Raw genomic sequence first — 24,434 nt, 5'->3', positions numbered from 1 at the left:
GAACAGAACAACACAGAGGCAGATGTTTGAAAACCAAACCTGACTTACTTTCTGAACATTCTGTAAAGCTGTTTACGTGACAACCACGCGTATGCGTTGACGTCATCAAATAAATGTATTCCAGGTGAGTTTGCTTAACAAATTAGGGTTCTGACTTGAAGGATCACTCCCCTGGAATTTTTTCCGAAAAGGTTGCTTGAAATTACATCACGCATTAAGTTATTCCACATGAGTCCCCTCTACTTTAAACACAGGGTACATTTGTTTTCTAAGAATGCATCGTTTCCTCTCCCTTCTAAGATCTGTCTCTTTCCTCACTCTGAGCCCCTCTCTGCTCAGCTTCATGTCTCTCCCCCTCTGCCTCTTGTCTGAATTCCGTTCTTCATCTGTGTGTGTGTGTGTGTGTGTGTGTGTGTGTGTGTGTGTGTGTGTGTGTGTGTGTGTGTGTGTGTGTGTGTGTGTGTGTGTGTGTGTGTGTGTGTGTGTGTGTGTGTGTGTGTGTGTGTGTGTGTGTGTGTGTGTGTGTCCGTCCTTTCTCTCCACAGCGTGTACATCAGCCATCTCATTACGGCTGTCTGTTTTTACATCCCTTTGCCTCATTAGGCACCGCACACAGTCACTGAGGACAGCAGGCCTCAACTCCAGCGCCTATGTACCCCTCTCTCTCGCTCTCTTTTTCTCTGTGTGTGTGTGTTTCGACAGAATAATGCTCTCTGCGTCTCCCTTATCACACATTACCTTGTTTCCTTGCATTAGGCTCTTTCCTTCCTTTGCTTCTTTCTGCCTTCATCTCTTCTCTGTCAGTGCTCATGGGAAACTGAGTTTATTGCCCTCTCCTCAACTTCCTTTTCTCTCTTCTAGGGACTTTCTCTTCGCTTATAGTCTGTCATATAACCATCTTGCTGCTGAGATACTTTAGTCAGATATTTGCACCCTTTACAACAGGTTTATAAAGTGTACGACTAGATTCATTCATGGTTAATTAGTGATTCTAAATCTGTTTTTTAAAAACTTTTTATTAAAATAGAGTTGTTTGGAATTGATGGACGCAGCAACTCAAAAGTTGTCCTACGTCATGGGTTATAACTGATCTGTAAAGCATTATGAAGTTAATTACTGTATCAACTATTTAATACAACTTACAATATTCTCTAATATTAGTTCAGATATTGTTGTATTTCTTATTCTGAGACTTGTGTTCCCTCTTGTGTTTTTCTGTGGGACTCCAGGTGAATGAGATCTACCATGACCAGTCTTTGGGAGCAAAGATCAATGTGGTGCTGGTGAGGATTATCATGCTGGGCCACGGCAAGGTAAGACCTGATGAGTTCGACTCAAACATCGCTTGTGATGCAGTTCCTGAAAAGTGGATGCCTTGTCTCTATCTCAGCACTATCCCTAAATCTGATTAACATGTTGCTCCAATTGCTTTAAGTATACTTACAGTAAGCACAGGCAAATTGTACATACATACAAGCACACACACACACAAACACACTCATAGACAAATACACGGACACACACACACAAACACACACGCACACAATAATCAGCACGCACTGATGCCCGGAGCCTGTTATTCCAGTGGAGGAACTAAAAGCATGCTGCATCCCAGGGGAGTGTTTTCAAGTCGCACGCCTTCACAGTTCGGCACTAAAGCACACAGAAACTCTGCCCGTTATGCAATCAGTCTTCCTCCCAGCAGGCTGCTGCATAGAATCATGGGAAGTCCAGGTAAAGATAAACTATCAATGATAGCCCTCCCTCATTCATAAACAGAGAGACTGGACGATGGAGCTAGCATCCTTTTTCTTCTTTACTGTAACTCTATCTTCGTGCCTGTGCCAAAGAGAAGAAGAGAGTGGGCTGGAAGAGAGGAGAAATCATAGATAAAGCAAGAGATGGCAGGAATGGAGAAGGGCTGGGATTACCCCACAGAAGGGATTTTATTGCTGGATAGGTGCTCTGTGATACACTTATGCTGCCGTTGCCTTATCTCTTCCTCTCCTCTCTACATGTCGACTATCCCAGTGGAGCCCTGGAAACACACACACACTTCTACATTGGTCATTCTGGGCCAGCCCCTACGCAGCTTCAGCCAAAGCTCTGGCTGTCCATCATCCCCAATTACCGTGGCAACAGAGCTGCACCCAGACAGCCTGCAGATTGTCTATGTGACCCTGAATGCAGGCGCACACACACACACACGCACACAGTCTAACAACACACTATTCCAGTTACATCTCTGAACATAAAAACACACTGGAACACACAGAAGCACCTGATGAACACGATGAAGCGCGCACACACACACACATGTACCTACTCTGTCGAAGGTGTGTCTGTGCAGAGGCCGACCAGAAGTCTTCACTGCAGCACCGTCACAATACACACACTCTACCCTGTTTGATTCATCTGTGCATTGCAAGTGTGTGAAAACAGTGAGGAAATGCAAAAAGTGATGCAAAAAGGAAACAGTGAAAGAGAGACGTGGAAAGAGTTGTACAGCTGAATGAAGGGATCACAGAGAGGGGAGCAGAGAACCTAATGAGGAAGAGAGTGAGAGGTGAAGGTGAATGGAAGGAATTGCTGGTATCTGGGTGTTTGTGTGGATGTCGGTATTGTGCATTTAATCATAGGTAAATATTCTCTAATTGGACATGTTTTTGACTAATAGTGCATAACTCATTAATAGGCATATCTGTGTTCAGTGTCTTATTCATTATTGAAATTATAGGAGCATTATTGTGTGAGTACTATGGATCCCTTGGAGTGTGTGTGTGTTGTACACCTCAGCAATTTGCAAGATGTGCTGACAATATATAACATTGTGACACTGCCCCCTACAGGGCTGAATAAAATGTTATTGTACAAGAGCTGAAACAAGAAGCAGGTCTGGTTCCCTGCTTTTAAAGAGTCTTAGCCCCCTCTTCTCTCTTTCCCCGTATGTGCCTCTCTTATTCCAGTCCATGAGTCTGATTGAACTGGGGAACCCATCTCAGAGTCTGGAGAACGTGTGTCGCTGGGCCTTCCTGCAGCAGAAGCAGGACACGGGGGACGCTGAGTATCACGATCACGCCATCTTCCTCACACGCCAAGAATTTGGCCCCACGGGCATGCAGGGTATTGTAAACTCTTACCGATTAAAATATAATACATACATCGAAACAGCATGCCCACCCTCTTGAGTACCGTGAACTCAAAAGTTGACACAGAAAACTCCCCTCTTCTTGCCTTTGTCTCATGAAGCTGCATAGTGCACTGTGGGTTCGGTGGTTTTCTGTGCAGCAGAGTGCAGGCTAACAGGCAGGCCCAGGGGAGAGGCCTCTAAAGGCAGTGGCCTCGCTATCCACAAGCCCTTCAGCTGCCCTTGGGCTCAGCCTTCAGCAGCAGAAAATCAATAGGCAGAGCAGGGCCAGCCACAGTCCCACAATTAAAGGCAGTGCGGGACAGACAAGCACACAGGGAGTTGGAAATTGTCAAATGTAGGGGTTGAAGGCGACGCATTAGGATTAGGATTAGACACACGCGCACACATGTGTGTGGGTGTGTGTGTGTGTTTGTTTGGCTATGTGTAAGTAGTCTAAGTCTATATTTGGCATCTTTGGAGGGCTCACAAATGTAAGGTAAAAATGTGAGTATAGTTACCCCAAATCATTTTCATCTCACAGATCCCATGAATCCTCATCATTTAAGCAGATGTGTATTTCAGTGTATGAGTTCAAGTAAAGAGTTGCAGAGAGACTGACTTAAATTATGATTTCAAATATTGTTTAATTTAAGAAAATCAATACAATTGATACAAATCTAATAATCTTATAAACGCCACCTTTCTTCGTCTTGCTCCTTTTCCATCATGCATATGTGAATTGGCATTGTGCGCAAGATTAATTGTTGGTAATATACACCAAAAATGACACTATGAAATTTATTTCAATGAAACTTGACCTTTTGACGACAAATAGATAATAAATTAAGTTCAAACATTGCAAAGTGGTTTTATTTTTGTACGTTTTCAGTTCAACACAATAAGTCTATAAATCTTGACGAGTGGGTCTCTCATCCCGGTTGCCTAGGTTACGCTCCAGTGACGGGCATGTGCCATCCGGTAAGGAGCTGCACTTTGAACCATGAGGACGGCTTCTCCTCTGCCTTTGTGGTGGCACACGAGACCGGACACGTGTAAGTGCATATGCCTTAATGAAGTCCTCAGCCGGCTCTCATGCTGCAGCGAAAGACAACAAAGCAGTCACTCATGTGACCGTATTGATTCATTACAGTGTCGGTCCGCTGGCTACCCCGGTCAATATCTTATAAGAGAATTGCTTCTGCCTCCCTCCCCTTACTTGTTCTTCTTCTCCTCCCACATGTTCCCAATACGTCTCCGCTGCTTAATCTTTTTTCCCTTCACTCCCCCACCTCTCTCTCTCTCTCTCGCTGTGTGTGCAGGTTGGGGATGGAACACGACGGCCAGGGGAACCGCTGTGGAGACGAGGTGCACATGGGCAGCATCATGGCTCCGCTGGTGCAAGCTGCTTTCCACCGTTTTCACTGGTCCAGATGTAGCATGCAAGAGCTGGGCCGCTACCTTCAGTGAGACTCAAACACACACACACACCTCACAGAATTTCATTTCATGGGATTTCACAGGCGAATGCTCTCATCAATATTTAATAATGGATTTGCGTCTCGTTATTTTCTGTGATTTTGTTATCCTAGAAGTTATTAAATTACAAAATGTACAAGTATTGCTGCCAAAATGGTCTGATATTGTGGTCTCACATGTTATGGTTTCATGAAACACCATTGAATATATTTGAATGACTTTCTTTTGGTAAGTTGGTAGCTCCTAAAGCCTGATTCACCGCAGATACTACTCGTAACACACTTGAATGAAGAAGTGTATAAGAGATAAACCGAGTAGTGATATTATGAAAATAACATTTGAACATTAATATTGCAGGATGACATATATGATCATGTTTTTTGGCTCCTCTTGCAGTTCCTATGACTGTCTCCGTGACGACCCCTTTGACCACAACTGGCCGTCTCTGCCTCAGCTTCCTGGTTTGCACTACTCCATGAATGAACAGTGTCGCTTTGACTTTGGCGTGGGCTACACGATGTGCACCGCGGTAAGAGATCGCCATCGTCTCGTGGTCCCTTTACTAACATAGCCAGAGTTTACTAACACTAACGTACTCATGATAACGTCTACAACAGTCACTTTACCTCCTGAGATGAGGCACTTTTTCAGAGTTGGGGTAAACTCGCTATGAATTTAGTTCAGTTTATTCCGAATTTGCTGAATTTCACTGTGAAGATCCATTTGTGTGGGAACCCTTGAGCTCTGAAGGTTTTCCTTGTGAACACGGCACTTTCATCCTCTATCTCTGCTCTACATTGCAATGAAAGAGTCACACATACACAGCCATTCACATTCAGCTCCTCTGCTTTCCTCTCCCGGCCACTGGTGGAATCGGCATCTTGCTTAAAAGCACATCATTGTGTTTTTATAGCTATTATTATTGATTTATGTTGTTAATATTAAATATGAGTTAAAGACATATTTGATTGAACATAACACATATCCACAGTTCCTTTACATGAGCCTGTCACAAACAGTACACCGAGCTTCAGCATCTCGCCAGGCATCTAACCTCCCGTTGTCATCCTCACCCACTCTGACTGAAGCCACTGTGGCACACTGTTGCTTGATGGACAAAGGGATTATTCAGGGCTTTGCACACATTGCTAGATTACCCTCTATTCTCTTGTCAAACCCATTCCCTTCAGCTACAAAAGGCGGGCCAGTCAGGAACGCAGGTAAGGTAACGCCCCCTCCCCGAAGACATGTGGCCCGTCATTTGTTTTCTCAGATTTTCTTTTTCTATTTGTCCTCAGAAGTCGTAATTGTTTGTAATGTTGCTCCTTACCTTTTTTCTTTTTTTACTGTACTTTGTTTCTCTGTTCTACCCATCGTCATATTTGGGACTTTAGTCTGCAGGATTCTAAAATGCTTTCCAGAGACAGTGGCAGTAAAAAGCCGAAACACACTGTTACTCCTGGTTCATTGACTATGGAGCAGTTCAACAGTTGAGCTGTATCCTGCTCTTTTCCTGCAAATCTCTGTGTTGAATCACAGCAGCGCTGGCAGGAAGAGGCTCATTATATTGGAACACTCACGACTATAAACGAGTGGAAAAGGTTGGAAAGATGTCTTGCCCATCCAAGGGGAAAGGGTTGAGCCAGAACAGAGGCTGTTTTTCCATGTTTCACTTCAGCTTTTAGGATCCTCCAGTCTGATGTCATTCTTTATTACCTACCACAGTCTAGCCATTGATTGTTACTCTGACCTGCAAAGGTCCACAGGGGTCATTGTGGGTATGAAAGTCTGTGGAAAGGAGGGAGGAGGGCACGGCTCCTCAGACACTGGACTCCGGGTCAGTTTGGTGGTATCCACATCAATGCTTCATATCAGAAAAAGAGAAGAATTTGGTCCTTGATCTGTGTCTAGGGACATTCTAGACGTCAATGAGACCTCACCTTTGGCCTTTCGACCTTTTGCCCTCTGACCTCCCTTGTGACCTAATTAAACCGCAGGCTGTCTCTCTCTCTCATCCTTTGGTTTAGTTTGCATGAATGGCTGTGTGTTTCTCAGTGGAGCGTAGTGTACAGTGCAGTGACTCAGTGCAGGGTTGATGTTGTTATTGTTGGGTATAATACTGTCGTGGTTATTGTCGTAGTGATATTTCTCTTCTCATCTCTTTTTTTATTTTCAGTGTTTAGTCTCATTCCAGCTGTCTCATGATGGTTGTCTTGTATTATTGAAGGCCAGACTGGTGCCCAGTGAGCGTGCTGTGTAGTAGGACTTTTATTTGTAAGAAGGAGTCTCTCTCTCTGTGCCCTGCAGTATCGCACGTTTGACCCGTGTAAGCAGCTGTGGTGTAGCCACCCAGACAACCCCTTCTTCTGCAAGACCAAGAAAGGGCCGCCCATTGATGGCACCATGTGCGGGAATGGGAAGGTAATTATACACTATTTCACATTCACATATATTCTGTTGAAAGACCTGATTTAATGGCACAGTGTATCCAAATAGCATCTGTCTCTCTTGCATGCTTCGCCTCTTGCAGCACTGCTTTAAAGGCCACTGCATCTGGTTGACACCTGACATCATAAAGCAAGATGGAAACTGGGGAACGTGGAGTGAGTTTGGCCAGTGCTCCCACACCTGCGGTGGAGGAGTACACTTTCGCACACGTGACTGTGACAATCCTAGGTGTGAAGCTATGTTTCCTCGTGTGTGTGTGTGTGTGTGTGTACATTTCCTTAATTGTGCTCATTTCAGCTTGAGTTCAACTTGAATTCTTGCCTGTTAACTTCTGATATTTGTTCTTCTGAAGAAGATAAAGTGTTAAATGTATAATTTCTAGCCTGAGCGTTGAATGATAATGCGCCCTGTGCACTGCAACCCTCTCAGACCAGCCAACGGGGGCCGTACCTGCATGGGGGCGACTCACCAGTTTCAGATGTGCAACACCAACGAGTGCGAGGATATCTACAGTGACCCGCGAGAGGAGCAATGCCACGCATGGGACCCCCGCTTCGAAATCCACAGCAACAAGCACCACTGGCTGCCTTATGAACACACAGACCGTGAGTATACACCTGCAGATGGAAAGGGGATGAAGCAGTTTGGTGGAAAACTAGACACAGAAAGAGGCTGTCAGAACATGGCATGATGCACAATGGAAGTTGTAAATATGAAGGAAAGCCACAAATTATACATATATATATATATATATATATGTGTTGTGTGTGTGTGTGTGTGTGTGTGTGTGTGTGTGTTGTTCTTTTATGGTCATTGACATCTGGCTGTCCTACTGAGTACAGCTTTAAGCTACGACTACGCCCTCCTATAAAACCACGCCATCTCTTTGGAAATATCTTTGACAACAATCTTCTTTGAACTCCTTTTTCTCTCCACCCATGTACTAATGTCATTTGAATTTCACTTTCCCTCTATTCCTCCTTTATTTTATCCATCAATATATCAGTTGGCACATCAACAAACTATTAGAGTTAATAACTAAATATCTGAAACTTCTTTACATTATTGAGGCTATTTAAAATGTGTGGGGGGGGGGGGGTCAGGCCACCCTGTCTCTAAACTGAGGTGTCATTGCCTTTCTGGTAGGTATTAAATTATCATCCAACTAAAGGGCAGCCCTAGAGTAAAGTGCTGAGCTGTCTCCATATGTAATTGGAGGTCACGTTACGCACACTCCGCTAAGAGGAACCTTGCTAAATTGTTTTTCTCCGTTCTTATCAATCCTAAATGCCATACTTTTCAGCAAGGCTTTCTCAGTCTCAAATTACTTTTTCCGTGAGTGTGTGTCACTGTGCGAGCACAAATGTATGCGTCTGTGTGTGTATGAGGGGGAGAGAAAAAACAGGTCTGTCATCATCTCCTGAGCTTCAGATAGTGTTCGGAGAGAGAAAGAGTGACTCTGCTATGAAGTTGTAGTAATTAGACGTTATACACACTGTTGTTTTTTATTGTATCTCTATTGAGGTGTTTTCCCGAGTCAACAGATTGTAATATACTCTTAAGCAAAGAAACATGAAACGTAAAGCTGTCCTGTGTGTGTTTGGCTGATCAATCAGCTGTTCAGAGGGATTCATCACATCGCTATCCGTTGGTCTGTTTATTAAACCATACGAACCAAATAGTCTCCTGTTTCTTCACAAAATGCACAACATGAAATGACCTCCTGAAAACATTTGGAGGCTCTCAAATATTAGGATTACTTTTTTTCTTTTCGTCCACACAAAATGCGTGTACATGTTGAAATGTTGAAAGGTGGGGAAAAATGAACTGGCAACTAATGTACAGCAGATCTTAAATATAAATACAGGTTAGCTAATAGTTTGCTAACCTCTGCAGTTCTGCTCCTCTGCTCAGTTCAGCCCAAGAAAAGTGTGTTTTGTCCAAATATTATCATTCTACAATAGTACGTCTGCCACCTGCTTATTAGTGTCAATGCACCATAAAACAAGGTCTCTGGAGTATGTCCATGTGTAATAAATGTGATGAAGTAGAAGTGTTCCTTCTCACTGGGATGAACTGCCAGGTTTTGTCTCTGGAGGCTCATGTAGTTGTATTATGAGTCACACGGGCAGACACAATGAGACAGAGCGCCACGCTGACTCACAAATAGCTCATTCAGAAAAATAAAAAACAATCCCATCTGAGTTGTGAAGATGAAATCATCAAAATGGCTTTCAAATGTGCCAACTGGGTCATAGTTGTGTGTTTGTGTTTGTTTCATAGCTAACAAACGCTGCCACCTGCATTGCCAATCCAAGGAGTCCCGAGACGTGGTCTTCATGCAGAGAGTGGTCCTGGACGGCACGCGCTGCTCATACAAGGACCCGCACAGTGTGTGCGTGCGTGGGGAGTGTGAGGTGAGTGGCGTTATGTGTGTGAGAGAGCGAGACAGCTGCTGCGCTGTGGTCGGATCTGCATGTGTTGAACTTTCCGTGTCCTCGTGAACAGAAAGTGGGCTGTGACGGTGTGGTTGGCTCCTCAAAGCAGGAGGACAAGTGTGGCGTGTGTGAAGGAGACAACTCCAGCTGCAAAACCTTCAAAGACACCATCACGCGTAATGCCAAGAAACAAGGTGAGCACACACACACTGGCAGTGACAATCCTTATCTAAATGTAAGACATACTTGACATCAGATGTAACATCTGTCTATCATGCTGGTTAGTAAGAAAAGTGGTTGGCAAGTGTTCCTTTACAGTGTGTACAGCACGTTTCGTTATATTCAGCTAAACATCGCCCTCTAGGGGAAGATTAGTAGCAATGTCCAGTCAAGCACTGGCAAGAAATTACGTCAAACCCCCACTCTATATGAGGATATGAGTATATTTTCTAGCCTTTGACATCAGAGCACACCTACATTACAGCACTGACATTTTACAGAATTTGTACAATGTTTATTGGGGTTGAAAACAGTCAAGACTGTAAAGGCTTAACTAGTGAGCAGGGGTATTTGGCTGAAATGAATAAGAGCTTTTTACAGGGATTAGCTGAAAAAGTTGACTTTTCGTCAGTAAACTGTTACATTTGTATGATGTCAGCGTCACAAAACCAGTGTCTGCTTCATTTCAGGTTTCCTCAAAGTTCTCGAAATTCCCAGAGGTGCGAGACACTTATTGATCCAAGAGCTGAAAGCGACCTCACATATTTTAGGTATTTGACTTTGTATATTGTTTTTTCTTTCCTACGTGTTTTTATAGTCTTGTGTTGTATACTTGTGTGGTACTAGTGTAATCAATGTCAATTCTCACCATTCTACAGCTGTAAAGAATGTGGCATCAGGACTGTTCTTCTTGAACGGGGAAAACGATTACCCAGAAACCCACGCGGTGATAGAAACGGGCGTGGAGTGGGAATATGAGAATGACAACGACAAGGAGACACTTCAGACCACTGGCCCTCTAAGACATGGAATTCTGATCATGGTACTTGTTGAAATAGTAAAAATCGTGAATACTTTGGTCAGACACAAGCACACCAAACTATTTATATATACAGGACTGTCTCAGAAAATTAGAATATTGTGATAAAGTTCTTTATTTTCTGTAATGCAATTAAAAAAACAAAAATGTCATGCATTCTGGATTCATTACAAATCAACTGAAATATTGCAAGCCTTTTATTCTTTTAATATTGCTGATTATGGCTTACAGCTTAAGAAAACTCTAAAATCCTATCTCATAAAATTTTAATATTTCCTCAGACCAAGTAAAAAAAAAGATTTATAACAGCTGAGTGTTTGTCAAGGCTCAGGAAACCCTTGCAGGTGTTTCGAGTTAATTAGACAATTCAAGTGATTTGTTTAATACCCTACTAGTATACTTTTTCATGATATTCTAATATTTAGAGATAGGATATTTGAGTTTTCTTAAGCTGTAAACCATAATCAGCAATAAATCAGAATAAAAGGCTTGCAATATTTCAGTTGATTTGTAATGAATCCAGAATGCATGACATTTTTGTTTTTTTAATTGCATTACAGAAAATAAAGAACTTCATCACAATATTCTAATTTTCTGAGACAGTCCTGTATATATATATATATATATATATATGAAATTATATCAGTTATCTAAATTATTGATTGGGTTTTGTCACTTCTTTCTCTTTGTAGATGAAATTGCATGGAGATGAGGATGTGAATTTGTCTTATAAATACATGATGAACATGGACAGTGACTCTGCCATTCAGAACAACATGCTGGTAGAGGACAGTGCCTATGAGTGGGCTCCAAAGAGATGGTCCTACTGCTCCAAGGCCTGCGGCGGAGGTAAAGCAGAGCAAAGGAAATACTTGCAGTGAAACCGTTGTGTCTCTGAGATCGACTGTAATGAATGTCTTTATCTCTGGGGCTTACATTTTTAAAATCCTCCATTCCCTTGCTGTAGGGAAGCAGTATCTGCGATACGGATGCAGAAGAAAAGTTCTCAGTAAGATGGTCCACAAGAGCTTCTGTAACAAATCCAACATGAAACCTAGAGGAGACACCAGAGACTGCAACCAGAAGCCCTGCCCCCCACCCATGTATGCATTGTTATATATGTTAATAACTGAATAGAAATAACAAAACTGTGATAGAGGCCACTTTAGGCTGTTTCTACATTCAGCAGGCCTTGTTTTTCCTCCTCTGTCATCGTTTACTCAAGAATGTTGACATTTTGGATGCCATCAGACGTCTTGTCTCCCTCTCTCTGCCCCGTGGTGTCTTCCAGTTGGGTGACAGGGGAGTGGCAGAACTGCAGCAAAGCATGTGGAAAGACAGGAATGCAAATCCGCTCGGTCAGCTGTGTCCAGCCGTCAGATGACAACACCACCCGCTCCATCCACAATAAACACTGCAATGACGACCGGCCAGAGACTCGCAGGCCCTGCAACCGACATCCCTGCCCGACCCAGTGGAGAGTTGGACCGTGGTCGCAGGTAAAATGCAGGGGAAATACTTAACCTTTTGCAAATACTGATATTTTTGTATTGAAGCCCAACAGCTGTTATTTTTGTGTGACTTAGTGGTTTAAATATTAGACTTCCCCAGGACTGTATCCTTGGCAGCGTTGAAAGTCTCTGAGAAACCGATGAAGTAATCTTCATTATGATTTCTTAAAGTAAACCAAGGAAAAGGATTAGAAAAACACAATGTCATTTTAAATGTGCTTGTTCTGGATTTATATATAGCAAGCGATGCGTTCTAAAGTGCTTGTTGGTGATGTCCTGTATCTCCAGTGCTCAGTGTCATGTGGTAACGGGACCCAGCAGAGGCAGGCTTTGTGCCACACCAGGGACAACACCATCGGCCTGTGTCTGGACAGTAAGCCCGACACCATCAGAGTCTGTCGCATGGATCCATGTGCCAGTGAGTGTTAAGGAACCACCAGTCACTCAAATTATTTTATTTGGACACAATTGAATTTCACTTTATTACGTGTGTGTCTTGCCCTATTTGTTGACAATATCCCCCATCTTGCCAGATCTCAGCATTTACTTGTAATAACTTGTAAATATTCTTAAATACGTAGACAAAAACAGGCCCAGATATCCCCTCCCACCTTAACTGCTGTATCACTCTCTCCTTTTGCTTCTCTGCAGAGCGCTCGTCAGACCTCAACAAGAACGGCAACATCCTGATCCAGTGGCTGTCTCGCCCCAACACCAACTACCCGAAGATCTCCTCACGTAAAACCTCCCTCTATAGTTCCCAGCCTGGCCTCCACAGCAGCAGCCGCAGCTGCATGTCTGTCCTCTGCTGGGCCCTGCCCATCTCTGTCCTCCTGTCGCTGCAGGGCCGGCCCCGGCTGGCCCCCTGACCTTCCCCACGGCCCGTGCCTGTGCCCACGCCCGTGAGCGAGCGGCAAAGCTTTCGCTTCTCTTTTTTGGGGGGAGGGGGGGATGTTGCCTCTCTCTTTGTGTGTCTGAGACGGCTCTGACTGGGGGGAGGTTTCTGGCTCCTGTGTGTGCTAGTTGGTTCTCTCTTGCTCTCTCCTCTCTCTCCTTTGTGGAGCATTGTGTTGTAACCGCTGGCCAGTCGAAAACTCAAAAGATCAACAACAAATTTGATGTGAAAATGATTCGAAGTGGCGAACAGGTTTTTCATGGGCACCTCCTGAGACGTGTCGAGGAGCCGTTCATGTGTGAGGGGACCCACTCTGCATTTGGCGGCCATGTTTTGCGCGAGCTAGCTGCGTGTTGTCATGAGATGCAGCTGCGCTTTTTTCTTTTTGTAGCGCACTGTCATTGTGGGGAGAAACAGGTGTGAAAATAAACAAAAAAGGTCCATAAATATCTATATAGGGAAAAAAAGTGATTAAAAAATATATATATGAAAGCTTTATTGTGAATGTGATCTTGTCACAATGAGGACATCTTTGCTAAAGTGCTCATCTGACATCCTGGTTCCATTGGAGGATGAGAATGGCGTCTCATTCTAGTTACATTCTCAGATTGACAGGAACTCAGCACAGGGACAGGAAGTGACATCAGTAAACCTTCTGATTTTGGGGGGAGGGAACTGTGAGGTGAAGGAACATGAAGAAAGGCAAATTTTTAAAAAACACACACAAAAAAACAGGGTAGTCTGACCGCTTGAGGTTGCTTCCCATTTCACCTCATCATCAGCCATCCTCTCTTTGACTGTTATACTAAAGTTCAATAAATGCAGCTTATTTGTGCTTGCAGACTTTAAACAAATACATCTATAAATATATTTGTATTTATATATACCTATAAATCTAAATCTATATGAGTAACAATAATATTAATAACGTTTTACCATGAATAAGCTGTAGCTTATTTGCCTAAAACCTTTGGACTGCTATTGATCGCTTAGATCCTTGACTGTTATGTGTATTTTTTTATTGATTTTACATAAATAAAGATGAATATTTAATAAAGGTCAAGTGTTTTGAGGGGGGAAGGGGTTAGACCTATATTATGCAGGACTTGGTCAGTTAGTTGCCTCTCCATTCTCTCAGATGGATCAGTGGTTTACTGTCGCTTCTTGTTTTCTTCAAGGATTGGATCCCGATTTGTCATGCACATTTGCATCCATCACCTGTATGCATGTGTGTGCGTGTGTGTCTGTGTGTGTATGTATGTCTTGTGTTTAGATGAGTGAGTTAACGAATGTAATTGAATGCGATATACTAGTTTTGTCAGTCAAAGTCTGTCTGATTTTGTGTGCGTGTGCGTGTGTGTGTGTAAGGAAGCTTCATCATTCGGGCTTTTACACATTGCGATCAGATACAGAAATACCTCATAAACTTTGATTTGAGATCGTCCGATGATCATTTTATGTTGATGAACATTAACCACGTGAACAATGCCTTATCTTGGATTGAATGTAATGGCATTTATCTGTGAAAGAGATGGCTTTACTCATTCAAAGTTTCACTCGGAATAGAGGCAGCTTCAAACCAACTTAACAAACTCACACCCGCCGACCATCAAACCTACCAAGGGGATGTTGGGCCAATGTCCGACTACTGGGAAGGGTTTACAAAGGGCCGAGGGTATCGACACATATGGCATCTAGAGAAAAAAAACACTTCAGACTTGTCATTGTATTGTGATCACTTATTTCTGTTGTGACTATGTAGCGAGCTATCCAAGGTTTCCTTCTGCTGGAGTTGGACTGTATGAGACCAAGCCAGACCTAGCAGTGCGACTGTATATAACATTGGTGTTGACTGTATTTAATAATGTTCATGACTGTTATTTTCTTCTATAATATTCTATACTATGGGTAACTGTTTTGTGGCTTCACTGGCCTGCTGCGTGGGGCTGGCTAACGTTTGGCTAACGTTGAAGAAACATTCAGATGGACTACGTGCACTGCGTCTATATGCACTTTGATTTATCAGGGAAATTTTATTAATGTTTTGTAAATGTTTCATATGACACTTAATGTGCCATTCCAGTTTTTACATCATCATGGAAATTATGTAATTCATTTAAAAAGCAAATATCATTTCTGTACTTCATGTTTTTTGTTTTTCAATCGATAAACAGATTGACTGGTTAATTTCCAAGTAATGAAGTGTTTTACCAAAGTGACTGTGAACTTGTAACTTTCGATACAGTTGAATTATTTTTCTTAAGAAAAGAATATATCTATATATTGAGCAGGTACATCTCATTGTTTCAGTTACTGTCATTCTCAACAGCAAAGTTGTATCAATAAAAATGTTTTGAAAAGTGTGATCTTTCTCTCACCAGGAATGTTCAGTGGCTTGATCCTGTGTCAGATCAAATGTCAAACATTGCCAGTAGAACACAGTTATGTATGGTACAAAACGGGTACAAGTCAAGTGGTCGAGGATTACAATTTAACGAGTGAAAAATTATCAAAATGAGAAAAACTCAGACCTGAGAGTTATATTTACAACACACGACTGGCAACCCTTCTTTTTCCATTTCAGTTGTTCTGGACTAATCTTATGACTGCTCTTGATGTTTGGGTTTTCCTCCTCTTCCTTTCTGCATCATCTGCTAATGGTCTGGCTTTTCTACTGTACTCTGCATGGTGTGGAACCAACACACACACACTCACACGTATGCACTTTTTATATCTACGAACATACACATAAGGACTAATGCTAACAAACTTATTGTTGCACATTGCATACAAAGATATATTTCACCAATCTTATACATAACACTCACCTCTTCATAGTCTCTACCACTGGCTGCACCCAGTCTCAGCTCTCTATTCTCTCCTCCGCAGGCCGGCGTTGTCATGGAGACCGCTCTGTGTTCTGTCGTATGGAGGTGCTGAAACGCTACTGTCCTCTACCGGAGTACCAGCGCATGTGCTGCAAGAGCTGCAGCAATATCACCATTGCAGAGCCTCCGCCCAACTCCACATCTACATCCATCCTGCCCAGTGCTTCTACACCCACCATCAGCTCAGGCTTCAACACCATCCGACCCACCAGAGCTGTCATCACCACCATTTCAGCTTCCAACATCAATCCCTGGACTACCACTCATCCTCCTACTTCAATCACTGCTTTACCTCATTCCACCGCATCCCAACGAAGTACGACACAAATGATCACCACTCATCCTCCAGCAGCCACCAGTGCTCCTGTCCTCCTTACTACATTGTCCATGGCATCGACCTCTGTTATCGCAACTTCTCCCAGTGTTACTGGTCATCCCCTACCTCTGCCTGTCCCAGACATAGACGTGAACACAGACCCACAATTACAGAGCACTACAAATAGTCCAGCAACATTTGTTATAACTGCCACACAGCTTCCAGCATCAGCCATTCCAACAGAAACAAATCCAACAGAAAGCACGACAAAAACAGATGCTACACAAAAATCAAAGCCCAAAAGGATTCCGCCAAAGGTTAATCCAAAAAAGAATACTGCACTAAAAAATACGACAAGAAAATATGTTCCACCAAAGATCAATCCCAAAAAGAAAACAGGTGATATTTCAAAAAAGAAAACCCCATTGAACAGCAATCCCCCCCAAAATAGACCAGACAAAACAACTCCCAAAAATACAACTCCACCTAACACAACTCCCAAAAATTCTATTGCACCAAACAATACTTCGCCAAATACTACTCAACCAAACACTACTCCTAAAAAGATTCCCCGTGTAAAGACGTCTCTCAAAAAGACTCCTCCAGTAAAGAAGACGATACACAAACCCACGCTTAAAAAGGAGGCTCTTCCAAAAGCCAATTCCAAAAAGAAAATTCAGCCAAAGAAAAAACAAACAAAGACAAAGCCTCAAAAGACCCCAGAACTAGGTCCCAAAAATGCCACACTCTTTCAGACCAAGGTTAAACAGAATAAGACTAAGAGTAACCCGAAAAAGACAACACCTAAAACAATGCCTTCATATGATACCACAGCCCCCACTCCATATATAACTCCAAAACAACTGATGGAGTACTTCTCTTCCACGATGTCATCCAGCACCAGTGAATATGCAACAGCTGGAGGCATAGCTTTGCCTGAGTCCAGAATCAATGCTCCTTACACCAATAGCAATACAGCCACTGTAGATGAAACTCCCCTGTGGTATAAGGATACTTCAACAACAACAACACCCAGCACTGTTGGTGACTTCATCAGACAGAACGGAACCACTCATTTTGAAGAAGTCAACATGCCAAGTGGAACCATGCCATATCGTGATGTCACAATGACCAGCAGTGGTGATGTTACAGTAACCAGCGGAACCATTCTCAGTGATGATGTCATCCCAGTGTTCTACAGCGACGTGGGAGTGGTCAGTGACACCATGGTGCTGGACGACGGCCACACCATGGTGATCCCAACTATCAATAGTGAAGATATGACGGACCTCGCTTCCTCGCCTTGGCTGGACCTGTCTGAGTATATCCCTGTGACCATTCCTGTTCTCACAACAACCTCGGACCCTGCCACAGCCTCGCCTCCTACCACCATTACCCCAACAACCGATAAACCAGCTATCACAGCCATCACCAGACCTCAGCGGAGACCAGAGGAGAACAGGGAGAACAACTCCATCGATGTGATATACAACAGGATCACTGGCGTAGACAACGACATCTCCCAGAACAATCTGATCCCAAAGCGTCGAGTCAACCTCCGAGAGAGAACCAAGAACAAACGCATCCAGGAGCTTCTGGAGGAGAAGAGGAACTTTCTCCTCCGGATGAAGAGAGGCCATGCAGCATGATAGACCAAGCCTTCTCATTTCTCTTATAGAGATGAACATTTTCTTTGCAGACTTTTTAAACCCTCTGAACTACCATGACGCTTTCTAGACCCGTCCACAGAAAAGAAAACGCTGTCATATCACGATCAGGACTGTGAGAATAGTGTCGTCAAATGTTTGAACAGTCACTTTGAAAAAGAAAAAGCCCTTTAGAGGACAGATTTAAGCAGATTTGAAGCAAATCTCCACGTCTGTGTTAATACAACAATGAGAAACAGAGGGGATGGAAATTGTATATCCAGTTTGGACAGCACTACAAACCTTCATCCCTCCAAACCACACACAGGGACAGATTCATCAATGATGTATAGATACAATGTTGTTTGTAAAATGGTATTATCCCTATTGGTGCTTATGGAGCAACACAATCTACCACCCAGAAATCTCCATCTCCATATGAAATTACAGCCCGGGACTGCAGCTCTTTTCCCCACCAACAGATATATCTCACTCCTATTGGTAAGTCCAATTTTCCTTTTGGTTTAATTTGAATTGTGCAAAGTTTACACGACTTTGACTGTTGCCTTTTCCAAAGTGAACACCAATCTGATTACGTGGGCTTTCTTATCTCTCTGGAAGTTAAGCTGCAGCACATTGAGAGACATTGCCAAACATGTGGTGCTTCCTAAATGTTGATGATATATTTTAATATCTCACTAAGCTAGGTGGAAAAAACAAAATAAGTGAAGATTTCTTTTTAAACATTGATTGCATCCCTTGTGCATTTATTTATGTCAAAAACAAGCCTGTTTGTATTAACTGTGTCCAAAAAGAAGCTTTGGGCCAGTTTGTTTTGTTTGTAATTTTTTATTATTATTGGTACATCTCAACCTTGCAGCAGCTGCAAAAGCATCCATGGATCTTTCTGTACAATATCTGTACATATGAAAAAGAACTTAATGTTTAATATTTATTAAAGTTTAAGTGCCTGTGGTATTTTGCAAACTGTCAGTGTTGTGTGCTTTTTGTTCCAGTAACATCCAGTAATATCATGCTTCCCTTCTTTATCCTTTTGGCTGAAACCAGCAGTTGTTATGTCACAATCCTGATTTAAAAAGACATGAGCCAATTACTGTGAGCCTCACTGCTGCATCGGTTTTGGGTTAACTGAGCAAAGGGTCAAATTAACCAACAAACTCTTAGAATTATTAATAGCATGCTTATAAATGTTTCTTCAATTGACATTTTACTCCCAATTGCACATTTGTGCAATATTTCAAACATGGGGGAGATATCACCTATGCTAGATATGTTCACCTTGTTCATGTTTGTGCCCAAAACCTTTACTTGGCAACTTTATTTATCAGAATATTAGGTTTAGTCAGCGTTGCTTTACAGAGTCGTTCTCACCGTAGGATTAGAAATGTAACCAAGGAAATTACTTGCCTACAGTGTCATATGTTTTTACTTTAAGCACTAAAGGATTCACTTGATCTCTGTGGTATATATAGAGAACTTTGCAAATTAAATCCAAACTGCATAGCTAGATATTCTTGGGGTAAAAGAGATAATGTGTTTATTTCAGATTTCTGATTTCGATGAACTGTTCCTTTAGCATGAGATGAGCCCAAGAACAGCCATGTAGAAATTAGCTGTAAATGCATTTGATGGGATTACAAGATGGACAGTTAATTATTATTAAAATTACTTTGCACTCACTCTCCTGCTCCACGATTTGACTTTATACAAGTTCCTTTAAAATAGTTTTTTAAAGAGAAACCTGATGACAATTCAAATACCTTTCTTTACTTTTGTGTTATTACCCACATTTTAAGCATTTATAACATATAATAATGACAAATACTTGCCAGATTTGGAAAGATATATTTATCCTTAAAACAAGAACAAGAGAATTTACAAAAAGGACCATTTCTGACAAAAAAAAGAGAAAAAGGAAACGGCAACCTGTCACCATTACAGCTCTAGAAGGGTTACGTTGGTATGAGACTTAAATGTTTCACTGTGCAGCAAATAAAGGCTGCATGGATGCAATAATACTCAACTTCAGTCGTATCCCAAAAATGAAAAAAACGTATACACACAAATATTAATGTATCCTGTCTATTTGCATCCTCACAAGTTCAGTTGATACATTTCTGTGGTTTGAGGGAAACTTGAGTCCAAAGTAGAGAAAACTATATGTGAAGAGCAGGGGATAATAATCCATATTTGTGCTTTTCCACTAGACTCTGATTCAACAAGCGTCTTTTTGAGAGAAAACTAACAAGTTTAAGGTCGGTCTCCTGACTTGTTGCGGATGAGTCAGCCTTGAGGTTGGTTCTCATGATGAAGGGGTCAATAAAACATAACAGCACCACCTTTCAGTTTCATGGAATAAAACAGCCCACCATGGTGAAGATTATGTTTGTGATCAGTATCATTTTTCTTGAGATTGTTTCTATAGTGCTTTACTTTCTTGACAGTTTTCCAATGGAAACAAGTGTTGAAAAAATTGTAATGACACAAATTGAACACTGTAAGTTCCATAAATCAGGATGTATTGCATGTGATTCCATTTACTGGAAGTGCATTATATTGTATGTGTGCTTGGATATTTGTACACCCCCTGTGATTACAATTTTCCCAAAGAATATTTCAAAACAACTTGTTCTTGGAAGTCTCTCTGATGAAACTCCACTCTGATCAGCCTCCCTCTGGCAGCTGAAAACTCAGAGATAATAATCAATAACCAGGCTCCAATACCAGAGCCTTTCTATGGATCTATCCTTCAACTGAACGTGTCCAACTCTCTGTACCTGCTGAAGCTTTTATCAGCCAAATAAAGAAGAATCATTTTATAATTACTGAAAAGTTGTGTGGTTTTGCTGACTTCGATGACACGTTAATGGTTGAGGAAAAATGGCTAAATTTAGTTTATTGTTTGTTTCCATAAGTAAGCCCACTGACCACAATTTGAATGCAGCACAAACATTTGACATCTGCAGTGCACACACCACAAAAGTTGCAATAGGCACTGGTTGGTGTTCATCGGAGAGCTGTGAGAAAACAACTTGACCCATTTGTAAACTCTTTATTTAATATGTCTGCTGATGAAAAAAAAAATCCTTGTAAACACACACACACAAACAGCAACAAATACAAATACCAGCATGACTAGAATTGTATCTTGTTTTTGCCGTTTCTTTCACAAATTTGAATCTTGAAGACTTGATGATGTTGTGTTTCGCATTTGTCATTAGCAGAATGCTCATTGATGAATGCAGTCTGAGGGTCTGTCTCAGTGTGACGGGTCAATATGCCTGTGTGTGTGTATGGGGGGGGGGGGGTATGTGTGTGTGTGTCAAATGTAGACATTGTGACTAATCCAAAGAGACCTGAAAAGAAGCCAAGAATATTTGTATTGGTTGGATGCAATTAAGACGTGACTCATATTACTTGTCAGCGGTAACACATACACACACACACACACACACACACAAACAGCTCCATAATACTGAAAGCTTTTCCCCATGCCCAGGGGACGATTTGATGTCCATGTGTATGAATCCTCTGGTGAGCGGTCACACATATACAACAATATATTGCTCATGAATGTGTCATATCATAAATATGACATGTACCTGGAATGAAGTAATAGAGATGCGAAGAATAACTATTGTTCAGCCTAACCCAAATCCTCAAAGAATACTAGCTGTAATGCTTGTGAAGTATCTGCTTTATTATTCATTACTTTTGAATGTGCCATTGATTTAAGTCTTAGTTTATTTAAACTGCATCCTACTGTGACACACACACACCCACACACCAAATTATGATGCATGTAACATGCTTTACACAATTAATGTCAAACATGTTTACAACAGCTCCACAATATGTATAATAAACAACATACAGTCAGTTATTATTTAGAAATAGCATGTCTCACAAAAATAAACCTCCATCCCTTTTTTACCCCTTGTTTTTATGTTTGGTTCTCCCCGCTGTCTTTCTCTCATCACCCTCATTTCTCTCACTGTGTGTGTTTTTCCTCTCTCCATCAATGCATTCGGCCAATGACGGTGCCAGGGCTACCGAAATGGATGACGAGTCTATTTTTAGAACCAGAGAAGGAGGGCAAACAAGAAGTAAGCTTGGGAGAGAGAGGGAGGGAGGGAGGAGGAGGAGGGACGTGAGGAGACGATAAATCTGCAGTCTACTGCTGCCTCTGATCAGAGACAGTTGGAGCGAATGAGAAGCAGCAACACTGGCTGGAGGTACAGCATCGTAAATAAAAAACAGATTCAGCTTCAGGCTGATATTAGAGCAGAGAAAAGAAGAACATACCGACTGGACCAGGCAAGGAATAAGGTGAGTGAGAGAGACAATTGATCAGAAGATCCTGACATAATTTCAGAAAATGCATGTGCTGAAAATACACAGAGCTTCAGCACAGCGCTGCTGCCTTGGAACCATTTTTAGCTGTTGTATACCGAAGGTGTGGTCTAAATTTAGCATTGGTTACACCTTGGAGGAAACTGGGAGAGGCTCGCATTTTGGTTGGGATTTCACTATTTTTGGCATCGTGGTTAAGATGAAAATATATTGTGGGCTAAACTCAAGCTTTTAACAATATGGGGTTACATAACAAAATATAAGTCATTTGTACATGACTGAAATGGAATCTAAAAGAGTCATCTGTTTATGTTGCCTCTCGCTGCTCCTTGCTGGGATTTTTTGGTATTTTGGGCTGTTTACACTGCAACTCCAGAGTAAGCAGGCGATGGAGTCTGAAATGGGGAAGAGGAGGAGAGGAAGGCTTATATGTGAGTTCGGGGATCGAATAGATAGGGTATGCTTTTGAAACGCTACACACTTCAACGTTATTTGTCCAGATGAAGCAGCAAAATGATGTCATTGGGAAAACCGTCTGATGAGGTATAACATCAGGATCCTTGAAAATGTACTGTACTGTATGCTAAATGTGTCTGACTATTGGATAGCAGTGTATGACTATGATCTCCTCAGTTATTAGTATAAGAAATGCTGTTGAATTAAATATTGTTTTGTTGGATGGATTGTACATTGATTGACCTGGTCAAACCAATTCATCTTTTCAATTTGAGCAGCCATTGATATTACCACACCAAATTATGTGTTTAAATCTTGCTTTTAGCATGACAAACCTCAACATATTCAGTGAATTTCCTGTAGAACTGCTTATATCCACACACTCTACTATGTTTGTTTGTGGCCAAATATGTTGGCTCAAGACATGACGTCTTTCCTCCTCGTCTTTCTCTCAGCTATGCGGCCGCGCTCCAGACTTCTGTCCAAGAGAAGACTCCCGCTGCCCACAATCAGAGAGGGCACCGAGGAGACGGTGAAGGATTTAAATGAGGCCAACACACTCCACCTTGCTGTCTCCTCAGAGGACTACCTCCTCTCTATCTGCCACCTGGCCAGCCCCACCTTCACCGCCAGGCACATCTCCCCCGACACCATCTACACACGGCAGCTGGACGCCGTGCACCAGAGGCTGAGGCTGTCGAGGCTCAGCGGGACTACGTCTACCACCTTGGTACTCAATCCGACAGAGGAAGCAGACGCCACCGACATGCAGCAGGGAAAGGAGCTCAAACTGAATGGCGAGCTGATGTTTGGCAGCTCTGACCCTTTGGAGTATCTTTACGGATACCAGAATAACCTGTCAGGAGGTGTGAGGGGGGCATTTGCACAGGAAAGGTTTAGAAGGCAACATGGGAGTTTACGGGAGGGCCAGGCTCGCTGCAGAGCTCACAGCATCCCCCACGCTTCAAGTCCAGAGCTCCCTGAGTTTCAAACCAGCACGAACACACCTATTCTAAACATCTCCCCAAAGCACAGCTTCTCCCGGTCGGAGATCAGGAGAGGGAGCCCAGCAGACAGAGGGGCAGAGGGGACGAGTCAGAGTCCCACCATCAAACAATCCCTCATCTCCAAGTGGCTCTCTGACTGCAGGTCGGCGTGGAGGGAGGCGCGTGTGCGAGCTTGCATGCTGCCCGCCATCAATGAGCTCTAGGGCGCAAATGTAGACATTGTGACAGAAGACAGTCCTCAATAAAGTCTCTCATCTTTTTTGATGGAGACATTGACAATAGGGGGTACATGTGCACTGCGGCTATATCAAAAGGGATAGGATTAAATGCATTTCAAAACATACAGAGGCAAAAAAATTGCCATAATTGCCTGTAATGTTATATCAATGGAATATTTACTTTTAAAGCACTCAATGCTGGTGATCACACACAAACATAAACATTTAAATACCTTCCTGTGTTTTGTAAACTACGTATGAATCAATAAAACATTGTTTTTATACTCTCAGCGATCAAATGTCTCGTATATAAAAATGATCTGTGCTAAGATGTGTGAATCCTTTGTAAATGAACTCCCCTCTACGCAGGTGCCAGGCGCTGGAGTTTCTATAGCAACTGTCGTGGGATCCTGCTCTGGTAAACACAGGTGTGGAGAAGCACATCCGAGCAAAGACGACAGCGCTGAATCATGCGTGATGCAGGTCATCTGCTGCTTTAGTGGTTTGGCTGCACGTCGACCGCACGCCACAATAAAACTGATTCACATACACAATACATTTTAACGTTGTGAAGAACAGAATATTCAGATTG

The 24,434-nt window shown here is 42.4% G+C and overlaps 2 protein-coding genes across 3 annotated transcripts in view; both read left to right on the top strand.

Annotated features, from left to right (window-relative positions):
* Window positions 1–18,780, top strand: part of LOC130209279 (A disintegrin and metalloproteinase with thrombospondin motifs 2-like) — a 135,333-nt gene extending 116,553 nt beyond the window's left edge. For both annotated transcript variants that reach the window (XM_056438843.1, XM_056438842.1), the window contains 18 exons: window positions 1,230–1,313; window positions 2,967–3,123; window positions 4,077–4,182; window positions 4,450–4,593; window positions 5,003–5,135; window positions 6,914–7,027; window positions 7,137–7,282; window positions 7,484–7,659; window positions 9,338–9,471; window positions 9,563–9,686; window positions 10,182–10,262; window positions 10,371–10,534; window positions 11,224–11,380; window positions 11,499–11,634; window positions 11,823–12,030; window positions 12,331–12,460; window positions 12,694–12,780; window positions 15,827–18,780. In XM_056438843.1, coding sequence (XP_056294818.1) covers window positions 1,230–1,313; window positions 2,967–3,123; window positions 4,077–4,182; window positions 4,450–4,593; window positions 5,003–5,135; window positions 6,914–7,027; window positions 7,137–7,282; window positions 7,484–7,659; window positions 9,338–9,471; window positions 9,563–9,686; window positions 10,182–10,262; window positions 10,371–10,534; window positions 11,224–11,380; window positions 11,499–11,634; window positions 11,823–12,030; window positions 12,331–12,460; window positions 12,694–12,780; window positions 15,827–17,790 — 4,245 coding nt within the window. In that variant the 3' untranslated portion in view covers window positions 17,791–18,780. The remainder of the gene's footprint in view (window positions 1–1,229; window positions 1,314–2,966; window positions 3,124–4,076; window positions 4,183–4,449; window positions 4,594–5,002; window positions 5,136–6,913; window positions 7,028–7,136; window positions 7,283–7,483; window positions 7,660–9,337; window positions 9,472–9,562; window positions 9,687–10,181; window positions 10,263–10,370; window positions 10,535–11,223; window positions 11,381–11,498; window positions 11,635–11,822; window positions 12,031–12,330; window positions 12,461–12,693; window positions 12,781–15,826) is intronic.
* A 3,259-nt stretch (window positions 18,781–22,039) lies between these two features.
* Window positions 22,040–24,126, top strand: si:dkeyp-72g9.4 (uncharacterized). Its single transcript, XM_056439841.1, has 2 exons — window positions 22,040–22,137; window positions 23,073–24,126. Exon 2 carries the CDS (start codon window positions 23,075–23,077, stop codon window positions 23,825–23,827), a length of 753 nt encoding a protein of 250 aa, XP_056295816.1. The 5' UTR covers window positions 22,040–22,137; window positions 23,073–23,074; the 3' UTR covers window positions 23,828–24,126.
* The last annotated feature ends 308 nt before the right edge of the window (window positions 24,127–24,434 follow it).

This window comes from Pseudoliparis swirei, chromosome 19, assembly GCF_029220125.1.
Source record: "Pseudoliparis swirei isolate HS2019 ecotype Mariana Trench chromosome 19, NWPU_hadal_v1, whole genome shotgun sequence".
Classification (NCBI taxonomy): domain Eukaryota; kingdom Metazoa; phylum Chordata; class Actinopteri; order Perciformes; family Liparidae; genus Pseudoliparis; species Pseudoliparis swirei.
This window is presented reverse-complemented; position numbering and strand designations above follow the sequence as displayed.